Source organism: Sus scrofa, chromosome 5 (assembly GCF_054392235.1).
Source record: "Sus scrofa isolate SSC_HxYL_T2T_F1_AM1 chromosome 5, Sscrofa_HxYL_maternal_Yorkshire_Landrace_v2.0, whole genome shotgun sequence".
Taxonomy (NCBI): Eukaryota; Metazoa; Chordata; class Mammalia; order Artiodactyla; family Suidae; genus Sus; species Sus scrofa.
In genome coordinates this window covers 98,347,865-98,370,163 of record NC_139387.1, presented here as the reverse complement: position 1 = coordinate 98,370,163, position 22,299 = coordinate 98,347,865, and the positions used below count along the sequence as shown (strand labels likewise).

General features: G+C 39.5%; 1 protein-coding gene and 1 long non-coding RNA gene across 22 annotated transcripts in view; one reads left to right on the top strand and one right to left on the bottom strand.

Moving 5' to 3' along the window:
• LOC102159120 (uncharacterized) overlaps nucleotides 1-22,299 on the bottom strand; it is a 654,277-nt gene that overhangs the window by 11,909 nt on the left and 620,069 nt on the right. For 4 of the 17 annotated variants that reach the window (XR_014804441.1, XR_014804442.1, XR_014804443.1 and 1 more), the window contains 2 exons: nucleotides 10,047-10,106; nucleotides 9,242-9,420 (listed from right to left, as the gene is read on the bottom strand). Coding sequence is in view for 3 of the 17 variants with exons in the window: in XM_084957610.1 (XP_084813736.1) it covers nucleotides 9,347-9,420; nucleotides 10,047-10,106 (134 nt within the window). In the remaining 14 variants the exon portion in view is untranslated. Of the gene's footprint in view, nucleotides 1-7,215; nucleotides 9,421-10,046; nucleotides 10,107-15,355; nucleotides 15,554-17,674; nucleotides 18,968-20,471; nucleotides 20,611-22,022; nucleotides 22,209-22,299 lie in introns of those variants that run through there. The other 13 variants (XR_014804446.1, XR_014804447.1, XR_014804449.1 and 10 more) reach the window with 9 other exon arrangements.
• LOC146403579 (uncharacterized) overlaps nucleotides 1-22,299 on the top strand; it is a 408,191-nt gene that overhangs the window by 315,764 nt on the left and 70,128 nt on the right. The gene's annotated exons all lie outside the window — the stretch shown is intronic.

Sequence of the window (22,299 nt, the reverse complement as noted above, 5' to 3'; positions counted from 1 at the left end):
AACAGATTGGAGCATAAGTAGTTAGTCATAGTGGCAAATGGAACCTTGGCAGTGGAGCAGTATACCCTGCAATTGTTCTTCAAACCACATTCAAAGGATTAAATTCCTGACATACAACATGTGTGAAGGTAGGCAACAGGTACTCAGTGAATTCTGACTTTGTGTGTTAGAGGATATATCCCTTAGCTTTCTACTCTCCTGGGTAAAATACAGATTTTAACCAATCAACCAACAAATATTTATTGAGCCTCTGCTATGTGCCTAGCACTTGGAGAGGAACAAACAATTAAACAAATCCTATCCTCAAAGAACTCCTGATTTACATGAATAAGAAAGATTTATAAATACATAGATAATAGTTTTCATTTTTTTTTTTTTTTTGTCTTTTTGCTATTTCTTGGGCTGCTCCCGTGGCATATGGAGGTTCCCACGCTAGGGGTCCAGTCGGAGCTGCAGCCACCAGCCTACGCCAGAGCCACAGCAATGGAGGATCCGAACCGCGTCTGCAACCAACACCACAGCTCACGGCAACGCCGGATCCTTAACCCACTGAGCAAGGGCAGGGACCGAACCTGCAACCTCATGGTTCCTAGTCGGATTCGTTAACCACTGCGCCACGACGGGAACTCCGTGTTTTCAATTTTTTATTGTGTGCATTCATTTTATTTTTTTTTATTCACTTAGTCATTCAACAAATAGTGTTTTTCGCATACCTAATGCATACCTATTTACCCCAACCTCTCCTAAACCTAGGACACTTAATCATTCTTAGAACTCGTGGGATCACATTAGATACACTTCGCATCAGCATCAGTGGCCATTATAAGTGATTTAAATTTTGCAAACAAAATCAACAGCTGGTGAAGGCATTGCTGCTTATATTGCAGAGCTGTGCCATCTGTTTCCATAGCACAATTTGCAACATTTCTTAAATGACACGTTTTATGATCATTTCATGTGTGGGGTTCGTGATAAATCCTTGTAGTAGTGTCTTTGGTGGAATGAAGATTGGCATTTATAGTTTGGGGAAAAAAAAGCCCTACCTCATGAGATGATATTACTATATATCACTGAAATTAAAAGAACAGTATCATTTAAATATCTTTAACATATAGGCATAACTCTCAACGCTGAGCACTGCTAGAGTAAAATCATATCATCAGAGATAATTCGCATTCGTGGTCTCCAACGTCAGTTATTACTAAGGTATATCTTTCCCTGTGTTCTTCACTAGTCCCCTTTGGCTCTTCCCTCAGATGCTGTATTACAAAATTCCACTTCTCCTCACAACCAGATTTGATGTCTCTACCCTCACTCTTACTTATGGGTATTTTATTTCACTTGATCAAAGTGAGGCTAGAAAATAAGAGCTCTTTCGACATTTGCTTCTCAGAGCCTACTGTGTATTTCATCCATCTGCATCCTTTCAGCATTTCTCCCTTTCTTGGTGAAAGATTATTTCCTCTTTCTATTTAAAGTTCCTTCTCCTATGAATTCCAGTTTCTCCTCAAGAACCTTGTTTCATCAGTTACCATCCCTCCTCCCCCACCCTTGTCTCCTCCCCCTCCTCCCTCTTCCTCCTCTGCTCTCTATCATCCTCTTCCTCACCCTCTTCCTTTTCTTCTTTTTCTTTCCTGGATCCTGCCCTGTAACTGATAGACCTGTCTATGTATATATGGAGAGTTAAGTCTCCCCAGTCTTGAATTTAGAAAATGCTTCTCTGTGACCGCATACTCCCCTCTACTCTGCTTCTTTACTTTCAAACGTCTTAAAGAATTTCCTGCTACATGCAGTCTCTACTTCCTAATAAGCAATTTATTCCTCACCCTGCTGTGATCTGGCTTTTGTTCCCTGTGGCCGCTAGAACTGCTTTTTACAAAGGTCACCAAGGGCTTCTGTATTTCCAAAGACAATGAATGATTCTCAGTTCTTATCTGACATGACTGTCTGCAGCATCTGACCCATTTGATTAGTCTCCCTCTGTTCTAAAACTCCGTCCTCTCTGTATCTCTGAAACACCATGACTCTTGGTGCTTTGTGCCTTTAAAGATGGCAGGCACTCTTGGCTTTCGTGGAACTTGATTTTCTTCTCTTGTCTTGGTTTGACTGGTGCCCCGGTTCCAGAAAACATGGAAAAGACTTTTTAATTTGGTTTTGTACTTGCACCAGAGCTCCCAGTAGAGTCAATGTTTTTCTGTCACAATTGTTATGTTCTGAACTCCTGCTTTTAATAACGGCATCTAGACAATGCTGGCCAGACCCCTAGCCCTTTTCTGAGAGATGCTGAAAAGAATGTAGGAATTGATCTGTGTTCCGTAACTACTGATGGAGAATTAAGACTTCTCTATGAGTGGGATGGAAATCCTGTGAAATCAGATTGTTAAGATTATACAACTACAGATGTGGTAAATTCATTCGAGTAATAATAATAATAAAAAAGACTTCTCTATGAGTAATTAAGATGTGTGAACTGTTTGGCTCTCCAAGGTCAGGGGTGATAAAATAATGAGAAATATGTAGTTTATTATGGGATTTCGCATGTGGAGTTCAAAACAAAGAGTAAGTAGTAGGAGGTAAAGATGAACACACGTCAAAAGCAGCATAGTCATGAAAAGCCTTGTATGTTATGCCAAGAGAGTAATTCTGTGCATCATAAGCAAAGGAAAAAAATGTATGGAAGTTGTAAGGAGACATATCATTCCTCATACCCAGACATTTTGAATCATTTGGTCTGAGTTGAAGATCAGGAAAAAGTTTTCATGTAATTCTGAAGAAAACATTCAGTTGAGAATCATTATGGGAAGGAGTTTGGATTTTAAGAGGAAAAATTATATGACTAAGATAATTGACAGACCTAAACACTCATGTTCACCAACTTCAACAGGGCTCTCAGCACCACTTAGCAATTTCTGCCGTCTCTGCAAATAGCTTCTATCCCTCACTCTCTATAAGTTACGGCTATCAGATACATACTTCCTCATTTCCCCACAACCAAATTCGCCAAATGTGTCTGGATCCATCCTTCACCTTTCTTCCTCCTATAACTATACAGTCAATGTCCTTCCCTCTCTCAGACTCATCTCTCCACCTGTGTTGTGGATGCCATTCCCTCCCATTCTTTCAGGGACCCTTTCTTTGGTAATAACCCCTCATGCTGGATTCTTCATATTATCACTTTTTTTTCTGCTACCTTTTTTTTAAAATTAGCATTCAAATTTCTAGCAATTCTAATAACCTTAAAAAAAGTCCCACAACATGTAACTCTCTCCAATTACCGTATTTTTTCTTACCTACCTTTTGTAGCCAAATAACTTGGAGTTGCTTCTTTTCACATTTCATTCTCTCTTCTCTCAGCATACTACTAAAACTCTCCTTGCTAAGATCACAATGACCAATCTGTAGCTGAACAATAATAAATACCTCTCCGACCATTTAGACCTCTGCAAAACTCAACACAAAAGAACATGCCGGAGTTCCCGTCGTGGCGCAGTGGTTAACGAATCCGACTAGGAACCATGAGGTTGCGGGTTCGATCCCTGCCCTTGCTCAGTGGGTTAACGATCCGGCGTTGCCGTGAGCTGTGGTGTAGGTTGCAGACACGGCTCGGATCCCGCGTTGCTGTGGCTCTGGTGTAGGCCGGTGGCTACAGCTCCGATTCAACCCCTAGCCTAGGAATCTCCATATGCCGCGGGAGCGGCCCAAGAAATAGCAACAACAACAACAACAACAACAACAACAACAAAAGACAAAAGACAAAAAAAAAAAAAAAAAAAAAAAGAACATGCCTTCCTCTGAAAAACCTCTTCTCTAGGCATTTAGGATTCCACCTTTCCTAGTTTTCTTCTTATTTCTTTAGTCCCTTCTCCAGATTCTTTTCATGGGTTATCCTTCCCTACTTAACCTCTAATTTTTAGACTTCCCCATTGCTTCACCCAGGCATTCTTTTTTTTCCCCTCATTCTACATTTGCTAATGTCTTGGACTTTTCTACTCTCAGTTTTAAATACTATCTCCATACCAGCAGATCCCGAATGTATGCCTTTTTAGGTCTCTCTCCTAAGTCCAGATCCCTGTATGCAACTGCAGTCTCATACATAACTGTGTTTTTGTCCTTCTTTTCAGTATGCTTCTCTACCCATGCTGCTTCATGATCCAAAAGGCAGGATGTCACTTGTAAAAACACTTTATTTGCCAGTTTGTGTCTATTCAACAGATAAATATCTTAAATATATCCACTTCCTTTTGCTGCTATAATTGCCCTACTCTAAGCTACCATAAAGAGTCTAAACCATAAAGTTCCCACAAAGTTCCCATAAAGTTGACTATCCAAACCATTATTTTAAAATGCAGACAGAGTAATTCTTACAAACTGCAAACAGAGTCTATCATTTTCTATTTAAAACTCCAAAACAACTTTCCATTGAACTGGAGACAAAATCCAATATCTTTTATATGGCAAATGAGAAGGAATTTTGTAGATATAATTGAGGTGCCAAACTCAGATAATCAAAAGAGAATTTTGCCTCAGTGGATCTGATCTAATTAGGTGAGTCATTTAAAGTAGAATCTAGGCTTTCCTTAAAAGAGAGCTTCACAGCAAGATAGATTCTCTACAGCAAAAAAGAAGCAAACAACCATTGTGTGAACTGCCTCTCCAAAGGACCACATGGCAAGGACTTGGGGGCAGCCTTTAGTGACTGAGAGGTTGGCCTTTAGTACCCAAACCACAACCAGAAAGAAAAAAAAAAAGGGACTTCAGTCCTACAACTATGAGAAACTGAACTCTGCCAACAACCCGTAAGAGCAATAAATATGATCCTGAGTCTCAGATGAGATCAAAGTGCTGACCCAAATTTTCGCAAATCCTAGGAAGACTCAGTTAAACCATATCCAGACATGGAGACCTACAGAAACTGAGATAATAAATATATGTTGTTTTAGGCCCATCAGTGTATGACGATGATTTGTTACTCAGCAATAGAAAAAGAATTCATCTCAGCTCATGGCTTAGCAACCAGAGATTTCAATTGCCTTGAGGTCTAGGAGGGAAGGCATCCAAGAAAATTCTTTAACTATCACAGATGCCACTTTGAGTCTCTTCTTAAGATTGCTACTTCGCAGAAAATAAAATTTAAAGACTTCATGTCCTCTATCAGTTTAAGTCTTCCCACATGGGTGTCCACAGGTTGATTCAGTTAATCAACTGTTTCATTCTATTCTGAGTTATTCTTTTTTTTTTTTTTTTTTTTTTCCTGTCTTTTTGCCTTTTCTAGGGCCGCTCCCGCAGCATTTGGAAGTTCCCAGGCTAGGGGTCTAATCGGAGCTGTAGCCACTTGCCTACGCCAGAGCCACAGCAACGCAGGATCCGAGCCGCATCTGCAACCTACACCACAGCTCATGGCAACGCCGGATCCTTAACCCACTGAGCAAGGCCAGGAATCGAACCCGCAACCTCACAGTTCCTAGTCAGATTCGTTTCCACTGCATCATGACGGGAACGCCTATTCTGAGTTATTCTTATGTTTTTTCCTATATTGAAATAATATTTCCACATAATAAAATCATATGGCTGAATTTGGGATAGCTTTCATAGTTTATACTGTCTTGTAGTTATTCTACTAACAAGAAGAGAAGACTAATTTAAAGTTATAAGGTAAGAGGATATAATTTATGATGTCAAACCCAAGGAAGATCGGAGGGGATGGGCTCCAGAAAAGTGGAAGGAGTAGCATTAAACTGAACAATGGATATGATTTCCATTAAGATGGGAGGGAAGAATGCAGAGAAGTGACTGGTTTACAGGATCCACTGCTGAAAGATCTCTGATTTTCTCTGATCTTAAAGTCAGAAACGAACTCTTTTGCTCAGAAGAAGGTAGGTTACTGAAAAGGGTGAGATCTTGAAGGAAATTATAAATGACATTTGGGGGAAATTTAGGAAGCATGAATTCGAGATATGCAGAAAGGATGAGGGATCCAAGAGGATCTACTAAAATATTGGAAAATAATGTATCATTGTTTGCCTCTACGCAAGGAATATATTTCTCTGCTTCATGTTTGGCTTAGTCTAGTGATTTGTTTTGGGCAATGGAGTGTGGGCAAAAAGGACAGTGTGTCAGTTTTGATCCTAAATAATAAAAGCATTACCTATTTCTACTCACTGGGAGTTCCTAACCCCTGGCATGAGAAAGACATGCCTCAAGTAGTTGATGCCCCTTCAGTCTGGGCATCAGGAGGAGAAATGAAAGAAGAACCAGAGTCAGAAGCCAAACCCAGTCAATCTATAGACCTGTCCAAACTAATACAAGGCATCCACTGTGAAACTTGCAGCATGCTAGAAGCCTGTGTGAATTTTATCTGGCAATGAACAATAATTGAGTAGCACACAGAGAGGTGAATGGTTAGGTCGGCCAGGGGCAGAGTTTTGCCAGGATGAAGCTGAAAGCAAAATGGTAATTGCAGGAAATGTCAGAGAACCATTGAAATGAGGAGTATTCTGGTCTTGGCTGAATGCAAAAGGAAGTCAGAGTAGAAAGAAAGTGTAGGTTAAGACAAGGTAGACCCCCACACCAAGCTGTTTTTATGCCAGAAGAAATCTCACTCATTATAAGGCTGATTCATTTAGTCAATTTCAAGTTCCTTTTTCTTCTCATGTTTCTTCTTTTCATCTCTCCAACCTTTATGCCTTCAGTTCAAACATTTGCTGAGTGCTCGGCATTGGGGATATAAAGAGACCTAGGTCAACGTCCTTGAACTCGAGTTTGAGACCAGATGACAGACAGGTTCCATGGCTCTAGGGCTCTAGTCAACCATGCAAGGTGAGCTCAACTTTTGAATCATTATAGCCAGGCACCAGTTATGTGACTGAATAAGTTTCCGTATGATTCCAGCTCCCCAGACATTTCAGTTTTCCCAGTGAGGCCCTAGGGATTGTGGAACAGACCAAGCCATCTTTCTGAACCCTAACAGATTCCTGTCCCACAGAATTAATGGGTTCAATGAAATAGAGGTTGTTTTAGATTATTAAGTTTAGGATGGTTTTTACAAACTGGAATAATATGATATGTGCTAGTACAAAATTATGGATAGTGCACGAACAACTGAGAAGGCAGTGGGTGATTCTAACTAAAGAACTCAGTGGGATAATCCAAAGAGACTTAGAGTGAAAGACACAACTACTGATCTCAGCAAACACCAAAACCGTTTGAAGGGTTGGATGCACTGATTTCATCACCATTTTATTAGTTAACTGAGGCTGGTAATTAACAAATTACCATAAACTTGGCGGCTTAAAACAGCAGAAACGGGTGTTCTGTCACAGATTTGGAAGTCAGAAGTCTGAATTCAGTTTCCCTGGGCTGATATCAAGGTGTTTTGGAGCGGCACTCCCTCTGGAGGCTTTAGAGGGAAATACGGTCCTTGCCCCTTACAGCTTTTGGTGGTTGCTGGCATTGCTTGGCTTGCAGCTGCATCACTCCAGTCTTCAAAGTCAGCATTTTCAAATCTCTCTCTTCTCTGTGTCCACCTGTTATTGTGTGTTGGCCAAGCTGCTGCTGCTGCCCTCTTATCAGGATATATGTAATAGCATTTAGAGCCCACTCTGATATTCCAGGATAATCTCCCCATTTTAAGATTCAATCACATTTACAAACACCTTGTTTCCATATAAGGGATCACTTACAGGTTCCAGGGATCAGAATTTAATATCTTTGAGGGACCATTACCCAACCTATACAACAATTTTAGGGTGAAGCTTCAATTTTGAACTGTGTCTTAAAGTATATTGATATGCTCCTATTTCACTCATAATCCTCTGATCCAAAAGTCAAATAGTTCTCTAATTCGTCCAAAATTCAAAAGCCATATCTTGAATGGATGTGAGTTTTCATCAGCTAAAGTTTGGAATTATGTACCCATAACTCAAACATTACCCAATATGCTCTTCCATCTCAAGCAAATGAGTAGGCTGTAAGAGAGTATACTGTATTTAAGGTTACTCTGATTGAAGTTGTTAGAAGAAATACATCAAGACATATTTTTTTTCATATTACTCAACATGCCATTCCATATTTGACAACAGGAATTGGCTTGCTAAATTTTTATAGTAGAATAATGCTTCGGACAACAAATGTGTCTCAATCTACAGCCAGTCTAAGCTAAAATGTAGCAGAACAATATTTTATTTGATTGGCTTTTGGGCCCATATCTATATCTGTTTTGTGATCATCAGCATTATAATTTTATTCCTTTTTTTTTTTTTTTTACTTTTTAGGGACGCACCTGCTGCGTATGGAAGTTCCCAGGTCAGAGGCTGAATTGGAACTGCAGCTGCCGGCCTGCGCCACAGCCACAGCAATGTGGGATCCTTAACCCACTGAGGGAGGCCAAGGATGGAACTCATGTCCTCATGGATGCCAGTTGGGTTCATAACCTGCTAAGCCACAGTGGGAACTCCATCATTATAATTTTGAATCACAGAATATTCTCTACCAGGATTCAAGAAGTTGAAGTAAAAAGTAGATTGTTGCTCTGTGATTACAGTCATGAAGTGTGTGTCCAGCAAGGCTTGGAAAACTGAGTACCTAGGAAACCATTTTAGGCAACTTGCAAACCATCTTAATATTAGCATTCTCTCTGCACCTGACATTGCACTCATAGGTATACCCACGTCACAAAGTCAAGTCAGCAATGGTTTTCCAATCCCTAAATGTAAATACTTTACATTCACTGGTAATTTAACTTTGGTGAATGTGAGACAGAGAAAATCTCTCAAATGGAATGGCCTTGGTAATTACAAGGTGGTGATTGGGAAGATTTGAAAATGAAAATATGAGGTTCTAGGATTCTTTTCTTATATCTACCGTTTCATGCTGCTTTGATCTATGGTGTGGTTCAATTATGGTCAAATAAAAAATACCCTTTGAAGACTATCTTTTCTACCATTTTGTTTTTCAACAAAATAAGGTTTACTTTGTCCAAAAGTCTTATCAATTCTGTAGGGGAAAAAAGTTGTGCTTCAATGGAAAACTACACATTTCTATAACATACCCTTCATCCTTATAGACTCTGATTCTATGGGAGCTAGTCTACAACTTTATGAGTTTTAGGTAACTGATGGCAATGCAAAATAATTTTTATCTGTACACATGCAAATGAATCCTGTGCAGTGGAGGGGCAGCCCTCCCAGTCCTCAGGAAAAATCATTTATACATTCATTTCAATATCTGTAACCTACACATTTACCTATTCATTGGATCCTCTTTGGATCAGTTATAACATCTGCCGTTTCTCGCATTGTGAATCCAGCACATCTTTAATGTGTTCATATTTGTATCCAGTACCTGGTTTTCATTTATTTAAAATCTTCTCAGGGAAATGGATCTCTGGAACAGTCAAGTGAAGACCTAGTGAACTTGTTCTCCCTATAAAACAATGAAAGTACAGGCAGAACACCTAAAGTCAGCCATTTAATTCTGTGAAAATTAACTGAAGAGTAAACTAAACATCACCTATGCAAAAAAAAAAAAAAAAAAAAAAAAAAAAATTGCTGAACATCAGTGAGACAGTGGGTTATCTGACATTCTAACCTAGGTCATCCCCATCCCTTTCACTCCCCAGTCAGTGGCATCCTCCCAAAAGTTGACAATATTGATGACAATGGAGAAATCTGGCCACTTGTGGAATTCCAGTAAAACCATCATCCAAGGAAATTGGTCAATATTCTGTCTAAAATTGCAGTGCCCTAGAAAATCTCTACTCCCAGAGTATATTGGCTCTTTGATTTGACTCAGATAGCAGAGGCCTATCTCCAGGGCAATTCTAACACAATAGTAAACTTCCAGAAGCAACTGCTTATGGCTGTGATCTCAGCTATGGAAAACAAGGGCTTTGCCAGGCATTTAAAAAAAAAAAATTGCTAGAGAATGAGCAATAGAGGAGCCTGAAAAGCTCTGACATATTTCTGAGGATCCAAAAGGTCATGTGTGTGCATAAACCTGGGTTCATGACCAGGATGTATGTAAGAAAGATGAAAGGACCAGTCACTCACCTCCAGCTGCCCTTGAAGAAGACGTAAAACTACTTCTATTTACAAGCGACATGATCTTGTCTATAAAAAATACAAAGAAATCCATTAAAAACTACTAGTACTAATAATCAAGTTAAACTTTGCACCTGGATACAAGCTCAAAGTACAAAAATCAGTTGTATCTCTATACACAAGCCATAAATGATCCAAAAATGAAATTAAGAAAACAATCCCACTTATAAGAATAATAATATATGTAAAATAATTAGGAAAAAAAGTGTAATACTGAAATATGTCTGAGCCATCACTGAAAGAAATTAAAGATCTAAGTAATCGGAACAACATCCTACATTCATGGATGAGAAGACTTGACATTGTTAAGACGTAATCCTCAGCAAGCTCATCTACCAACTCAGTACTGTCCTTTTCACATTTCAGCTGACTTTCCTGTAGTAATTGATGAAATGATTCTAAAATTTATATAGACATTCGAGGGACTCCGAACAGTAAAAACCATCTTGAAAAAGAAGCACACAGTTACAGGACTTACAGTTCTCGTTTTCAAAACTCCTTTACAGTAATCAAGACAGTGTGGTGCTGGCATTAAGATGAGACATATGGATCAAAGGAATTGAATTTACCAGTCCAGAAAAAAATCTTTACATTTATGCCCAATTGATTTTCAGGAAGAGTGCCAAGACAGTTCAATGGGCAAAGGAAAGTCTTTTCAACAAACTGGATGCCCACAGTCAAAAAAATAAAGTTGAATTCTTACCTTACACCATGTAAAAATATCAACTAAAAATGGATTACAGATCTACGTAGAAAAGTGAAAACTATCAAATTAGAAAAAAACTTAAGGATGAATCTCTGTGATCTTAAGTTAGGCATTGGTTTCTTCAATATGACAAAAAACAAACAAACAAACAAACAAACAAAAAACACAAGCACCAAAAGAAAACAGGAAACTGGACTCACCAGAGTTAAAAAGGATGCTATCTAGTGTGTGAAAAAACAACCACAGGATGAGAGAAAGTATTTGAAAGCATATATGATGAAGGCTTTATATACAAAATATACAAAGAATTTTTGGAGTTCCTTCGTGGTGGCCTAGCAGTGGTTCAGGTTATTTCTATGGCTTGGATTCCATTCCTTGTCAGGGAACTTATGCATGCCATGGGTGTACTCCCTCCCCAAGAAAAATAATTTTTAATAACTCAATAATGAAAAGACAGTCTGCTATAGACTGAATATTTTGGACCCCTGGCGTGGGAACCTCCGTATGCCGCAGGAGCAGCCCAAGAAATAGCAAAAAGACACACACACACACACACACAAAAGCCAGGAATGGGTCCTCACCAAACACTAATTCTGCCAGCACCTTGATCTTAGACTCCCCAGCTTCCAGAATGTGAGAAATAAATTTTTATCATTTATAAGCCCCTCAGTCTATGGTATTTTTGTTATAGCAACCTGAACTGACTGAGACATAACCAGATTTTGAAATGGGCACATAACCAGATTTTGAAATGGGCACAGGATTTAAACAGACATTTCTTCAAATAAAATACGAATGGCAAATAATCACATGGAAGGATGCTCTACATCATTCATCACTAGGAAAAATGCAAATGAGGGATTCCTGCTATGGTGCAATGAGTTAAGAATCTGACTGCAGTAGCTCAGGTCACTCTGGAGGCATGGGTTTGATCCCCAGCTGGGTGCAGTGGGTTAAAGGATCCAACACTGCACGGGTCAAAACTGCAGCTCAGATTCAATTCCTGGCTGGGGAACTTCCATGTGCCGTGGGTACAGCCATAGAAAAGTAAATAAAATGTTTTAAAAATGCAAATAAAACTACAAGATACCTTTTCTCTCACATTAAAATGGCCCAAAGGACAGATGATAAATTTGAATGAGGATGGGGAGAAATTGGAACACTTGAAGATTTAAAACAGTCCACGCATTTTAGAAAACGGTTTGGAAGTTCCTCAAAATGGTGGTCATGAAGTTACCATGCACTTGTCTGTAGCAGTACTAGATCGATATCCAAGAGAAACTAAAACACAAAACCCACTCTGAATGTTCATAGCAGCATTATTTGTTATGACTAAAACGTGGAAACAACCTAAATGTCCATCAACTGGTGAATGGATAATCAAAATGTGGCATTTTCAGGCAATAGAATATTGCTTAGGAATAAAAAAATAAAGTACTGACACATGCTATAATATTAGGCTAAATGAAAGAGCCAGTCACAAAAGTATGATTCCATTTGAAATGTTCCTGAATAGGCAAATCCATAGAGGCAGAAAATTGAATAGTAGTAGTTCCCCAATTTGGGAATAAGAAAAGTTCACTAATGAATATGAGCTGGGTTTCTTTGGGGGATTTTGTAAATGTTCTAAAATTGAACTGTAGTGGTGGTTATACAACTCTAAATATTCTGAAAACCCTTGAGCTATGAGACAAGCAAACAAGCAAACCCACTTAGTAGTCAATAACAACAGAAATATAACAAATGCTCGAGAAAGTTTAGACCAGTACTATAGTATTTTAAACAGCTGAGGAAAAGGCAGAAACTATATTTTAGGGTATAAAGCGTGAAATCATTCTAATCCAGGTCCAAGCACCCAGGGGGGTGTCCAATAAATCTAAAATGATGATTGCAAGCTCCTTAATCTGGCAAGGTCCTCCTGAGATCGTAACATCCATCCCTCTGCCTCATAAAATCAAGGCCAGATAAGAAGGTCATTTTCAGTGCTGCTTTTAAAGCCATAGAAAAAAAAGGTTCACAGCCACTTGCCATGTGGTCACTGGATCCAAGTGAGATGCTAAGTGGCAGGGGCAAGAAGTTCTCTGAGCCTTTGTAACCATGACGTTGAGGACTCTGATAAGCAGCTCTAGGTAAGAGATGGTGATAGGACTATAGAGGTCCAGCTAAATGCTTTCAAGGAGAGTGTTCAAGACAGGGAGTGATATCCAGAAGATGCAAGAAAGAAAGAATAAGGCCAACAGTAGGTGGATGGAGAACCTAACAAGGGACAATGAGGATGGAATTGTGACAGCAGAATAAAAGCATAAGTTTGAGAAACTTCAATAAGGCTGAAAAGACGCGGGGTAAAAACAAACAAACAAAAACAAAGATTAAAGGGGGGAAAAAGAGAACAGAGGTTTTTGTTTTTCCTTTTTAACATGGCTACCTTTCTTTACTCCCAAATAATGATAAATATGGAACCAAACCAGACATTTGGCCCTGCCATATGCTCTCTGCCCCACCAGGAGAAGGAGCTTTTTAAATTGCAATATTCAAAATATACAGTAGAATTGAGTTAGCAATAGAGTTGTCCAATCCTGGAATAACAGAGGTGAATTGTGTACCACTTTCTCATAAGTTAGCTAAGAAATAAATACAAGCTGTTTTCTTCTATCCGATTTATAGTGAGTATCAGTGGTAAAGATAAGCATACAAAAGTTTTATGGTATGGTATAAATATGGCATGTGGTCATACTGGTTATCGACAAAAGCAAGTTTTTTTAAAAAAAATTTCTCTGCAGAATTTGATTTAGAATAAATGGTCTGGGTAGAAATGATATCTATATATATAACAAAATTTCCAATTGTTGATGCAATCATTTTTGATATGAATAAAAACTTGATTAGCAAGAACTCATTTTCATTGAAAATCTTACATGGAAAATAATGATTCTGATGAGAATAATTTCAGCAAAATAAAAGTGAACATTGAAAAATGAGGTATGATTTGAGTGCTACGTAGGAGTTGATTAAGGAATTAAATTGACTTGTGGGGAAAAAAAAAAAAAAGAGTCTTCTCAGTACAGATTCCTTTTGTCTGAGTATATGCTTTTCATGTGCTGTGGATCCATTCTGAATATGTGTCTGCTGACACAATAGGACCCTCAGTATCCATTTCAGAGGAAGATTGATTTAGTTACTTTTCTGATAAACAGTGTAAATTCAAGAGAATAAGCAGCCCGTATTCCCTGTACTTGGCATGAGCAGGGAGCAGATGATCTGATAGGTTTTACTGCCTCTAATTTTTGTGACTAATAGAGAGGTTCTGTTTTGAAAGCACCCAGATCTGGCTCCATTCTGGTTTAGCTCAGAACAAGTGGGGAACAAAATGTCCTCTTTCTCAAGAGCCAGGCCCTCAGAACTATCTTAAGGATAATTTCGAAAGGCATAAGCAAACCAAGAATAGTTCAGAGTGGCCATGAAGCTTGCCAAAGGTTTAAATAAAATCAAAGTGGCCTAATTAAATTCAGGCAGAGGGGCTAACAGAAGTCCTTCAACATGAAGACGAGGGATGCTTCTCATTCTCTGCCTGAAGTTTCCCCATGGAGGGACCACCACCGGAGAAAGAGCTCTGTCTGGCCCCTGCCCTCTCGTTCTCTTCTTTATGTGAAAGGTAAACTGAAAGAAGGAACTGGGAATCCTTCTCTTCCCTCCCTTTTCTCACTCTTTGGAAGCCAGTTTTCCCTCAAGGAAGATGCTGTCTGTTCTTCTTTTTGCTATAAAATTTACAGGGACATACACCAGTCCTTACTTCCATGTCAGGAACACTATGCTTTTCCTGCCTTTGCCTGATGAACAGTTTGATAAATGCCCCATTCTGGTGTGTATCGCGTTAGTAAGTCTGTTTGCCGCCTAGGCAAGTCGTTCTTCAATCCAGATCTTTGTCTCAAATAAAGCGGATATTTCGATGATCCTCATGATTCCCATTTGTCAGATGGTTTCAGACTCAGGCAGGGAAGAAAGAAATGGTATTTATAGATCAACACACACCCCGGTTCCAACATACACCCCACTTTTCACTCTTGAGCTCTTTCCTTCTGTGGAAACCCATGAAATGTGTTTATGGTGTGTAGATGTGTGTTTGTATGTGTGGGGGAGTGTGTGTTTGTTTTTCTGTTTATTTTTAGGCAAAGGAAATAAGTGGTGGAATTGAAGATGCAGTTAGCATTTTGGAGGTCTTGTAGAACTTAAAAGCCACAGGCCTCTTTAAATTTTGAGGACACAAAATTCTAAGGGGAAAAAAAAAGAGGGATATGGGAAATGAGAAGAGCCTGAAGCAGGTGGGGCAGGAAACGTGTGTTTATTAGCAACAGGCTTGTTTCATGTAGGAAAGACATTTGAAATAAATAGGACATCTTTTAAGATGTAATCTATAGGTGATATAAAATAAACAACATTCTCTTAATAAATTTTCTCTTAAAATCTCACAGCGCACCCATATATTTTTGTGTGTGGGGAGCTGATCTGATTTGGAAAATTGGTTTGAATCTCATGAGACTTAACTTTTAAATAAAGTGGACATTGTTCATAGTATTATTATTTGGCGAACCAGTTGGTAGGATACGATGTAGGCTGTATCTTCAGACTCTATTGGATGTATTCAGTAACATAATGGGAAGTATTCTGCCAGAGAGGTGTATGTACTCCAGGGACTCCGTTTCTATATGTGCTTGTCTTCACTGTCAGCATCAATAAACATCGAAACTTGTTACTGCAATTAAATACAGAAAACAACATAAAACCTTTGAGAAACAAACGGAGAAGCTCTGAAATAAGACAGGTCTCTGTCTATACAGAGCGGCCCCAGATAAAGTTGTCAAATTGGTGAAGTTTGTCTCTCAGCTTCCTCTCTCTCTGGGTTCCAATCCTTAGGTATTTTATAAAGAGGCCACTCTTTCGGGACTTTGAACTTGGCCTGTCTTGGCTGAGACAGAAGGAAGAAAGCTTTTCCCCAAATGCTCCAGTCCATTTCGCTGACTGCTACACATCCTTTAAGAATTAGCTGCAAGGTTTCCTTCTCTGAGTCAGAGCACCTGCGCTCTGTTTCTACAAAGCCCTGTGTGTACTCATACAAGGAAGAACAGAAGGGTTGTCTTAGCCCAGAGGATAAACTCTGGGTTTAACCTGTGCATGTAAAGGAACAGCACAAGCAGAGAGCGCCTTCTCACAGCTCCCGTCACCACAGACACACCTGTCTGCTCTGCCTTTACCAGGTCTCGCCTTGCTCGGTTAATCCATTCCAAGCTGAGAGAAATGGAGAGAGAAAAGCCCTCTATCCATAAGACGAGCATCCCTAGTCACAGAAAACCTTCCCGTTGTTTTAACCTATGTCTAATGCAAAGTTTTGCTGAAATTACTAACAGGTGCAACACTAATGAACTGTTTTGACTTTTATCATTGTCAGTGGCATTGTCAACAGGTACTTAACAAATATCCCTAGAGCCCTGCATGTTGCACTTGATGCTAAGAGCTCATATTATTTCCCCTGAAGAACATTTTAATAACAATGAAATAGCTAAAAACTACACATGAAAGAGGAAAGGCTAGAGAAATGAAATAATCATTGGTCCCTAAGTAGGGACAGAGATCTTTATGACAAGTCTATGCTCATAGAATTTTTTTTTTCTTTTTAGGGCTGCACCCACGGCATATGGAGGTTCCCAGGCTAGGGGTTGAATTGGAGCTACAGCTGCCAGCCCACGCCACAGCCATAGCACCTTGGGATCCGAGCCGCATCTGCAACCTATACCGCAGCTCACGGCAACGACGGATCCTTAACCCACTGAGCGAGGCCATGGATCAAACCCCTCATCCTCTACTGTGCCGCAATGGGAACTCCCTGTTCATAGGTCTTTATCTAGACCTATATATATATATATATGTTTGGCGAACAAGTTGGTAGGATACAATATAGGCCGTATCTATACAACATATATATATGATTTTAGATACATCTAGATATATCTAAAAATCTTATTTGCAAGTAGAAATTGACAGAACATTGTAAATCAGCTATAATAGAAAAATAAAAATCAAAAAAATAAAAAATTAAAATCTTATTAGCAGCTCTTTCTATATTTAATATCAGAAGTAGATTATATATTTGATTTTACTGATTAAAGTTAATTGACTGGCATTAAGAATTTTTCTCAAACATGAATTAAATTTCCTAATTCAAAAGTGAGCCTCTATGGTTAGAAAGAGGGCAACAGTCTTGGATAAAATCCAGATAAGAGCAATAACATTGATTGAGGAATTCAGTGAAGAAATTTTGAGACTAAATCCAAATAGCTAAGGAAAGATATGAGCCTAAACCTATTTTAATTTGCAAGCCCCAAAGTAGTATGGAATTGGTTGATTCATACAAATGAATTCTCCAAAAGGGCTTTAAGATCTTTAGCCTAAATAATAGGAAGGGAGTAAATCCATGACATGGAGAGATCTGAACCACTGGCTAGTAAGAGTTTTCCCAAGCAGTATGTTCACACTGAACACAATTTAAATAACAATTTGACACAAATCATTTTAGGGATACAAGCTAATGATACCACCAGATAACTAAAAGAACTTCATACCTAATGGGATACATTTGTCTGTTCACTAAGTAGCCTACTGTTTTGTTTAAGATAGAGTCTATTTAAGGACTGTTCAAAGGATGGGAATGATGCCTTAAGATGAGGGTAGGTCATAGAAGACATCACAAGATACAAATGTTTGAGCTGGTTCCTGAAGTGAAGAAAAAGGGGCTAAGAGCAGAGCCTGGAGGGGTGTCCAGAATTGTTGGAGAGAAAAATATTTCAAACCATGGGAATGAAATGAACAAATGTTTGGAGGTATGAGAGAGCTTGGTTTATTGGAGGATTGTAGAAGAGTTAACAAGGAGCTAGATTATAGAGCATAAGAGGGAGTATAAAACATCAGAGTCTGAAAAACTACACATCCCACCCTGAAGACTCTGAGTACCCACAGGCCTAAAAATCCCATCGTTAGAGATAGAAATCCTGTGACATCCTTCACCCACAAAATTATACACTATTTAATAGCCGATATTTTCATCTCTGTTCACAGTGGGACATTGATCAAAACCTGATGGTAATTCATCATTTGATGAATGATGGACATTCATTAAAACACTGCCTTGGTTGTAAAATTACATAAACAAGTTAAGTTGGAAAGTTGGTGGGTGGGTGGGTGGGTGTGTATCCCAAAAAGGCTGCCTTCCATTTTTACCAAATTATCTTCTCTGTCTACCAAGGGATCAACCTCATTATAAGCCCCAGTAGTATTCTGTCTTTCCCGCAAAAGAATGAGGGGGAAAAGATAAATTTCCAGACATGGTTTTGCACACAAATAGCAGACATAGGTTTCTAAAGGACGATTTCCAACCTGTTAATAGTTTTTAATACACAACAGCTGCAATCCATGAAAGAGATAAATATTCATGGCACAAAGCATTTAGATGTATCAAATGTATATTCATGAACAAATGGCTTCCCCTGCCTTTAATAGTGTCTGCTGTGCAGTCAGTGAAGAATGGACCAAGCTTCTCCTGGCTGCTAACGCTCAGTCTCTATCCTACGTCTCCTGACTGCCAGTTTTGCAGTGGTTACAGACAGGACCATACCCATGAAAAAACAAAACAAAATTGTACCCAGAATCACTCCTCACGCATTCCAGATTGGATAGCATCAAATATTAACGGCAAATTCTATATGGCTGCCAACTTATTTTTCAGGAAAATGCATTATATATTCAAGCCTTGTGTGGCCATATGTGCGTGGTAATATCCATGGTTGACCATCCTCTTTCAAAGACGCTTTGTCACAGTACTGCTCTCCCCATGGGCTGGACTAAGAATACTGGAAGGGGAATATGCATACACTGAATAGCTTTCTCAGGTGATCGTCAGCATCCAGTTGTCCTGCCCTCAATCAGAGCATTCTGTGCAGCCTGGAAGCAAAAGAATGACGGTGCGAACTCTTCTACAAAAGTCTTTGTTATTCAGTCAGGTTTGGTGGATGGCCTGTGCTTTCAAAAATTGGCATATTGTTTGATAAAAACTGTTGTTTGCTCCATTAATTTCTCCAGGAGAGAGGCAAGAATAGAATCAAGCGAGGAAATGTGCCTTTTGTTGAATAAGAATAAAGAGTCATTATCAGGTTTTAGGGCACTGAACAAAGCCTGCTAAAAATAACAAATAAGCATAATAATAATAAAGTGAAAGTATTTAAATTGTATCATGCAAGCAAAGGAGCTTGTCAGCTTTGTAGATAGAGTCTCCTAGCTCCCTCTCTCAGTTCTTCCTGGTCAGCTCCCAGCCCTGCTTTGTAGTGTCACAAGAAAATAATTCTGACTCTAACAGAAACACTAGCTTTCCCCCTTTTTCTCTCTTGGCATTTGCTAGTGATCCTCTCTAAGAGATGTGCTTTTAACACCACTATGATAAACTGAAAATATGTTTTGATACCATTCCTTCCTACATGTTTTTATAAGAATACCTCTTTGTATCTGAATTTTAGATTCCAAAGTTAAATTACACCCAATTCTTCTCAGTAGTTGATACATTATATTGCATCAGAATCTAAGTGGTAACCTACTATGAAATCTAATAGCTCTTTGTTTTGTGGGATTAAGATTTCATATAATATGACTCACAGACATTGAAAAACTTATGGTCTCCGGAGGAGACAGTTGAGGGGGTGGGGGTGTGTGCTTGGGTTATGGGATGGAAATCCTGTGAAATTGGATTGTTATGATCATTATACAACTACAGATGTGATAAATTCATTTGAGTAATAAAAAAATTTTTTTTTAAAGATTTCATGTAATAACTAGTGAAGAGGAAGCACCTTACTGAATGTGCCAAGTTTCCGGAAATATCAGGAATTGTAGCTGTACTTGGCTAAGATGACATCACACCTTTCTATAAATGATAAGGTTCCAGTATTTAAAATATAGTTTCAGTATTTAAAACAAAGCTAATTTTGCCTTGGATTATATTATGAAAATTAAACCTTCCATAAGGAGATGTTTCAGAAATTTCCAAAAATAAATAGAAGAGGCTGTCTATAGAAGGATGAATCCCTGAAGACCACCAGTTACTTCCCTAGATCCCTCCCTCTTCTAATTATACAACTATGCATTTCCCCATCTCAGTGAAGTACTTACTTATGTGTCAGATTCCTCACTGTCAACTTTATGCATCCTACTGCTAATGAAGAGCAGTCCATGTTGTCATTTAATTCCATGCCACAATCGTTGCTTTGTCAGAAGTAAAAATAATATAAAAGGCATAGGAATTGATCTCATCTAATTTCTCCATGTATTTGAATTATTTCTTACATGCCTGTTATGTGCTGGGACTGTGCCATTTGCTGCAGACCCAGCATCTTCTCTCAAGATGTGTTTAGTCTAACAGAGAAGCCAAACAAAGTATCCACACAGTGAGAGTGCATTGTAGTAAGTGCTCCAGTGAAGGGAGTATAGGATGTTACGGATTTGGAGAGTTTGAGACATTCATCTAAGGTCCCCCAACAAGAAAACAATGAAGTCTGGGTTTGATTCCTTTTTTCCAGGATCTCAACACTGGGCATACTGCTTATATGAAATACCGATTTAGCTTGTCCTACCTTACACACAACAGCTACTTGAGAACAGACAGGAAATTCTCTCCCCGTGCTCTTGGGTAGAATTCGAATCATGTCACATGTGGCGGATCTTAGCCATGGAGGAGGGAACAGCTGAGAGGAAAATAAGAACTCTCATGACCTGTTGAGGGAGAATTCCATTGTAAAACAGGAAAGGCAGAAAGGCTGTGGCTGCAGGTGGGGTCTATTCCTGTTTCTGTGATGTGCTTGAATCTCCTTGGGTCTTGGGGCCCGTCTCACTGCCCCCTGCATGAATCCACAGGCTGGAATGGGGTCGCTCCACCGGTTCACTGACCCATGGGGAAACTGTCACCACTGCTCTCTCTGGCTACACTTGATAGGAAGCTGTTTGCTTGGGGAAGTTGGGATGCTGGCCCAGACCCAGCCTCTCACTGGCTCCATTGCTTTATATTTCCCACTCTCATGCCTGCTGGAGTCCACACTGGAATCCCCGTCCTAGCTCTGCCATTTTCCCCACATTCCACAAGTTGGAATTTTTAGTCTTGTTAACAACCATCAACTATTCATGGCACAGAAACTAACGGAAACACCTCACAATGTTTTACCATCATAGCCAACCTCAGAACCGTCCTTCAAAAGTTTGGAGGTGGGAATGACTTCTTCCCATTGCTCAACATTTTCAGAATTAAGCAGAGGGCCAGGAAGGAATGGAAACCAGGGCGTGAAGAGAAATGAGACTAACTATAAGCCAAATACCAGGCTGGGCACTTTCTAATTCTTTACTTCATCAACAACTCAAAATAACCCTTGTGGTATTATTGATTGAGAAAAAAATGAAATTGAGGTTAAATACCATTCCTGAGGTTATGCAGCCAATATGTTCCAGATGGAAAAGTTAAGTCATGTGCCCCTTTCCACCACTGGTACTTGGCCCTGAAGACAGAAGTGACCTGACTCCCAAGTTAAAAGAGAAGATGAATGCAGCCTTTCCATAGAAACTGAAAGGCAGCTTGATGCACCTTTTCTGCTCTACGTGCATAACAATGATAAACCAAACACAAAAAAAGGAAAAGAAAAAAATTCATGAAGCTTCACTGGAAATTTCCTCCTGTAACACAAGGCGTTCAGGGCCTCTGAGTCACAAGTACTGGTAGTACCCCAGAGGGTCTGGAACTAAGCTCCTCTCCCCAGCTCCTGGGAAGACTGTTGCCCATGGTTCCTTGGAGCTATCAGGGAAGCTGGTGACTTGAGGGGGAAAGGGGGGTGGCCTAGACCCAGCCTCCCACTCACTCTGTAACTGGATTTGCAACATTCTAGCTATCACCCCAGCACAGGATCCCTTTGTAAGGGCTGGTTCTGGACTGGGAGCTCAGGGGGGCTGTGCCAGGCATCACCTGAGGCAGAGGTGAGCATGGAAAGGAAAACACTGAAATGAGTGGTTTCTGTGATTAGTTCAGTGTAATTACCTTACCCTAGCACATAATGGATTGATAGTAAGCAATAGATTAAGAAACTAAAGGCTAACTATTCTGAGTCCTCAAAATCTGTCATAAAGGATTGTTAGAACTTGACCTTTTGGGGAGTTCCTGCTGTGGCATAATAGGATTGGCAGCCTCTCCGGAGGTCTGGGAGGCAGATCCGACCCCACATCTGGCACAGTGGGTTAAGGATCCAGCATTGTTGCAGGTGCTGTGAATGCCACAACTGCAGCTCCACTGCAGCCTGATCTGATCGCTGGTCCAGGAACTCCACATGCCACTAGATGGCCCAAAAAAAAGGAAAAAAAAAAAAAAAAGAACTTAACTTTTTTGTTATTTGAGAATTTTATACACCTTTCATTTTATACATA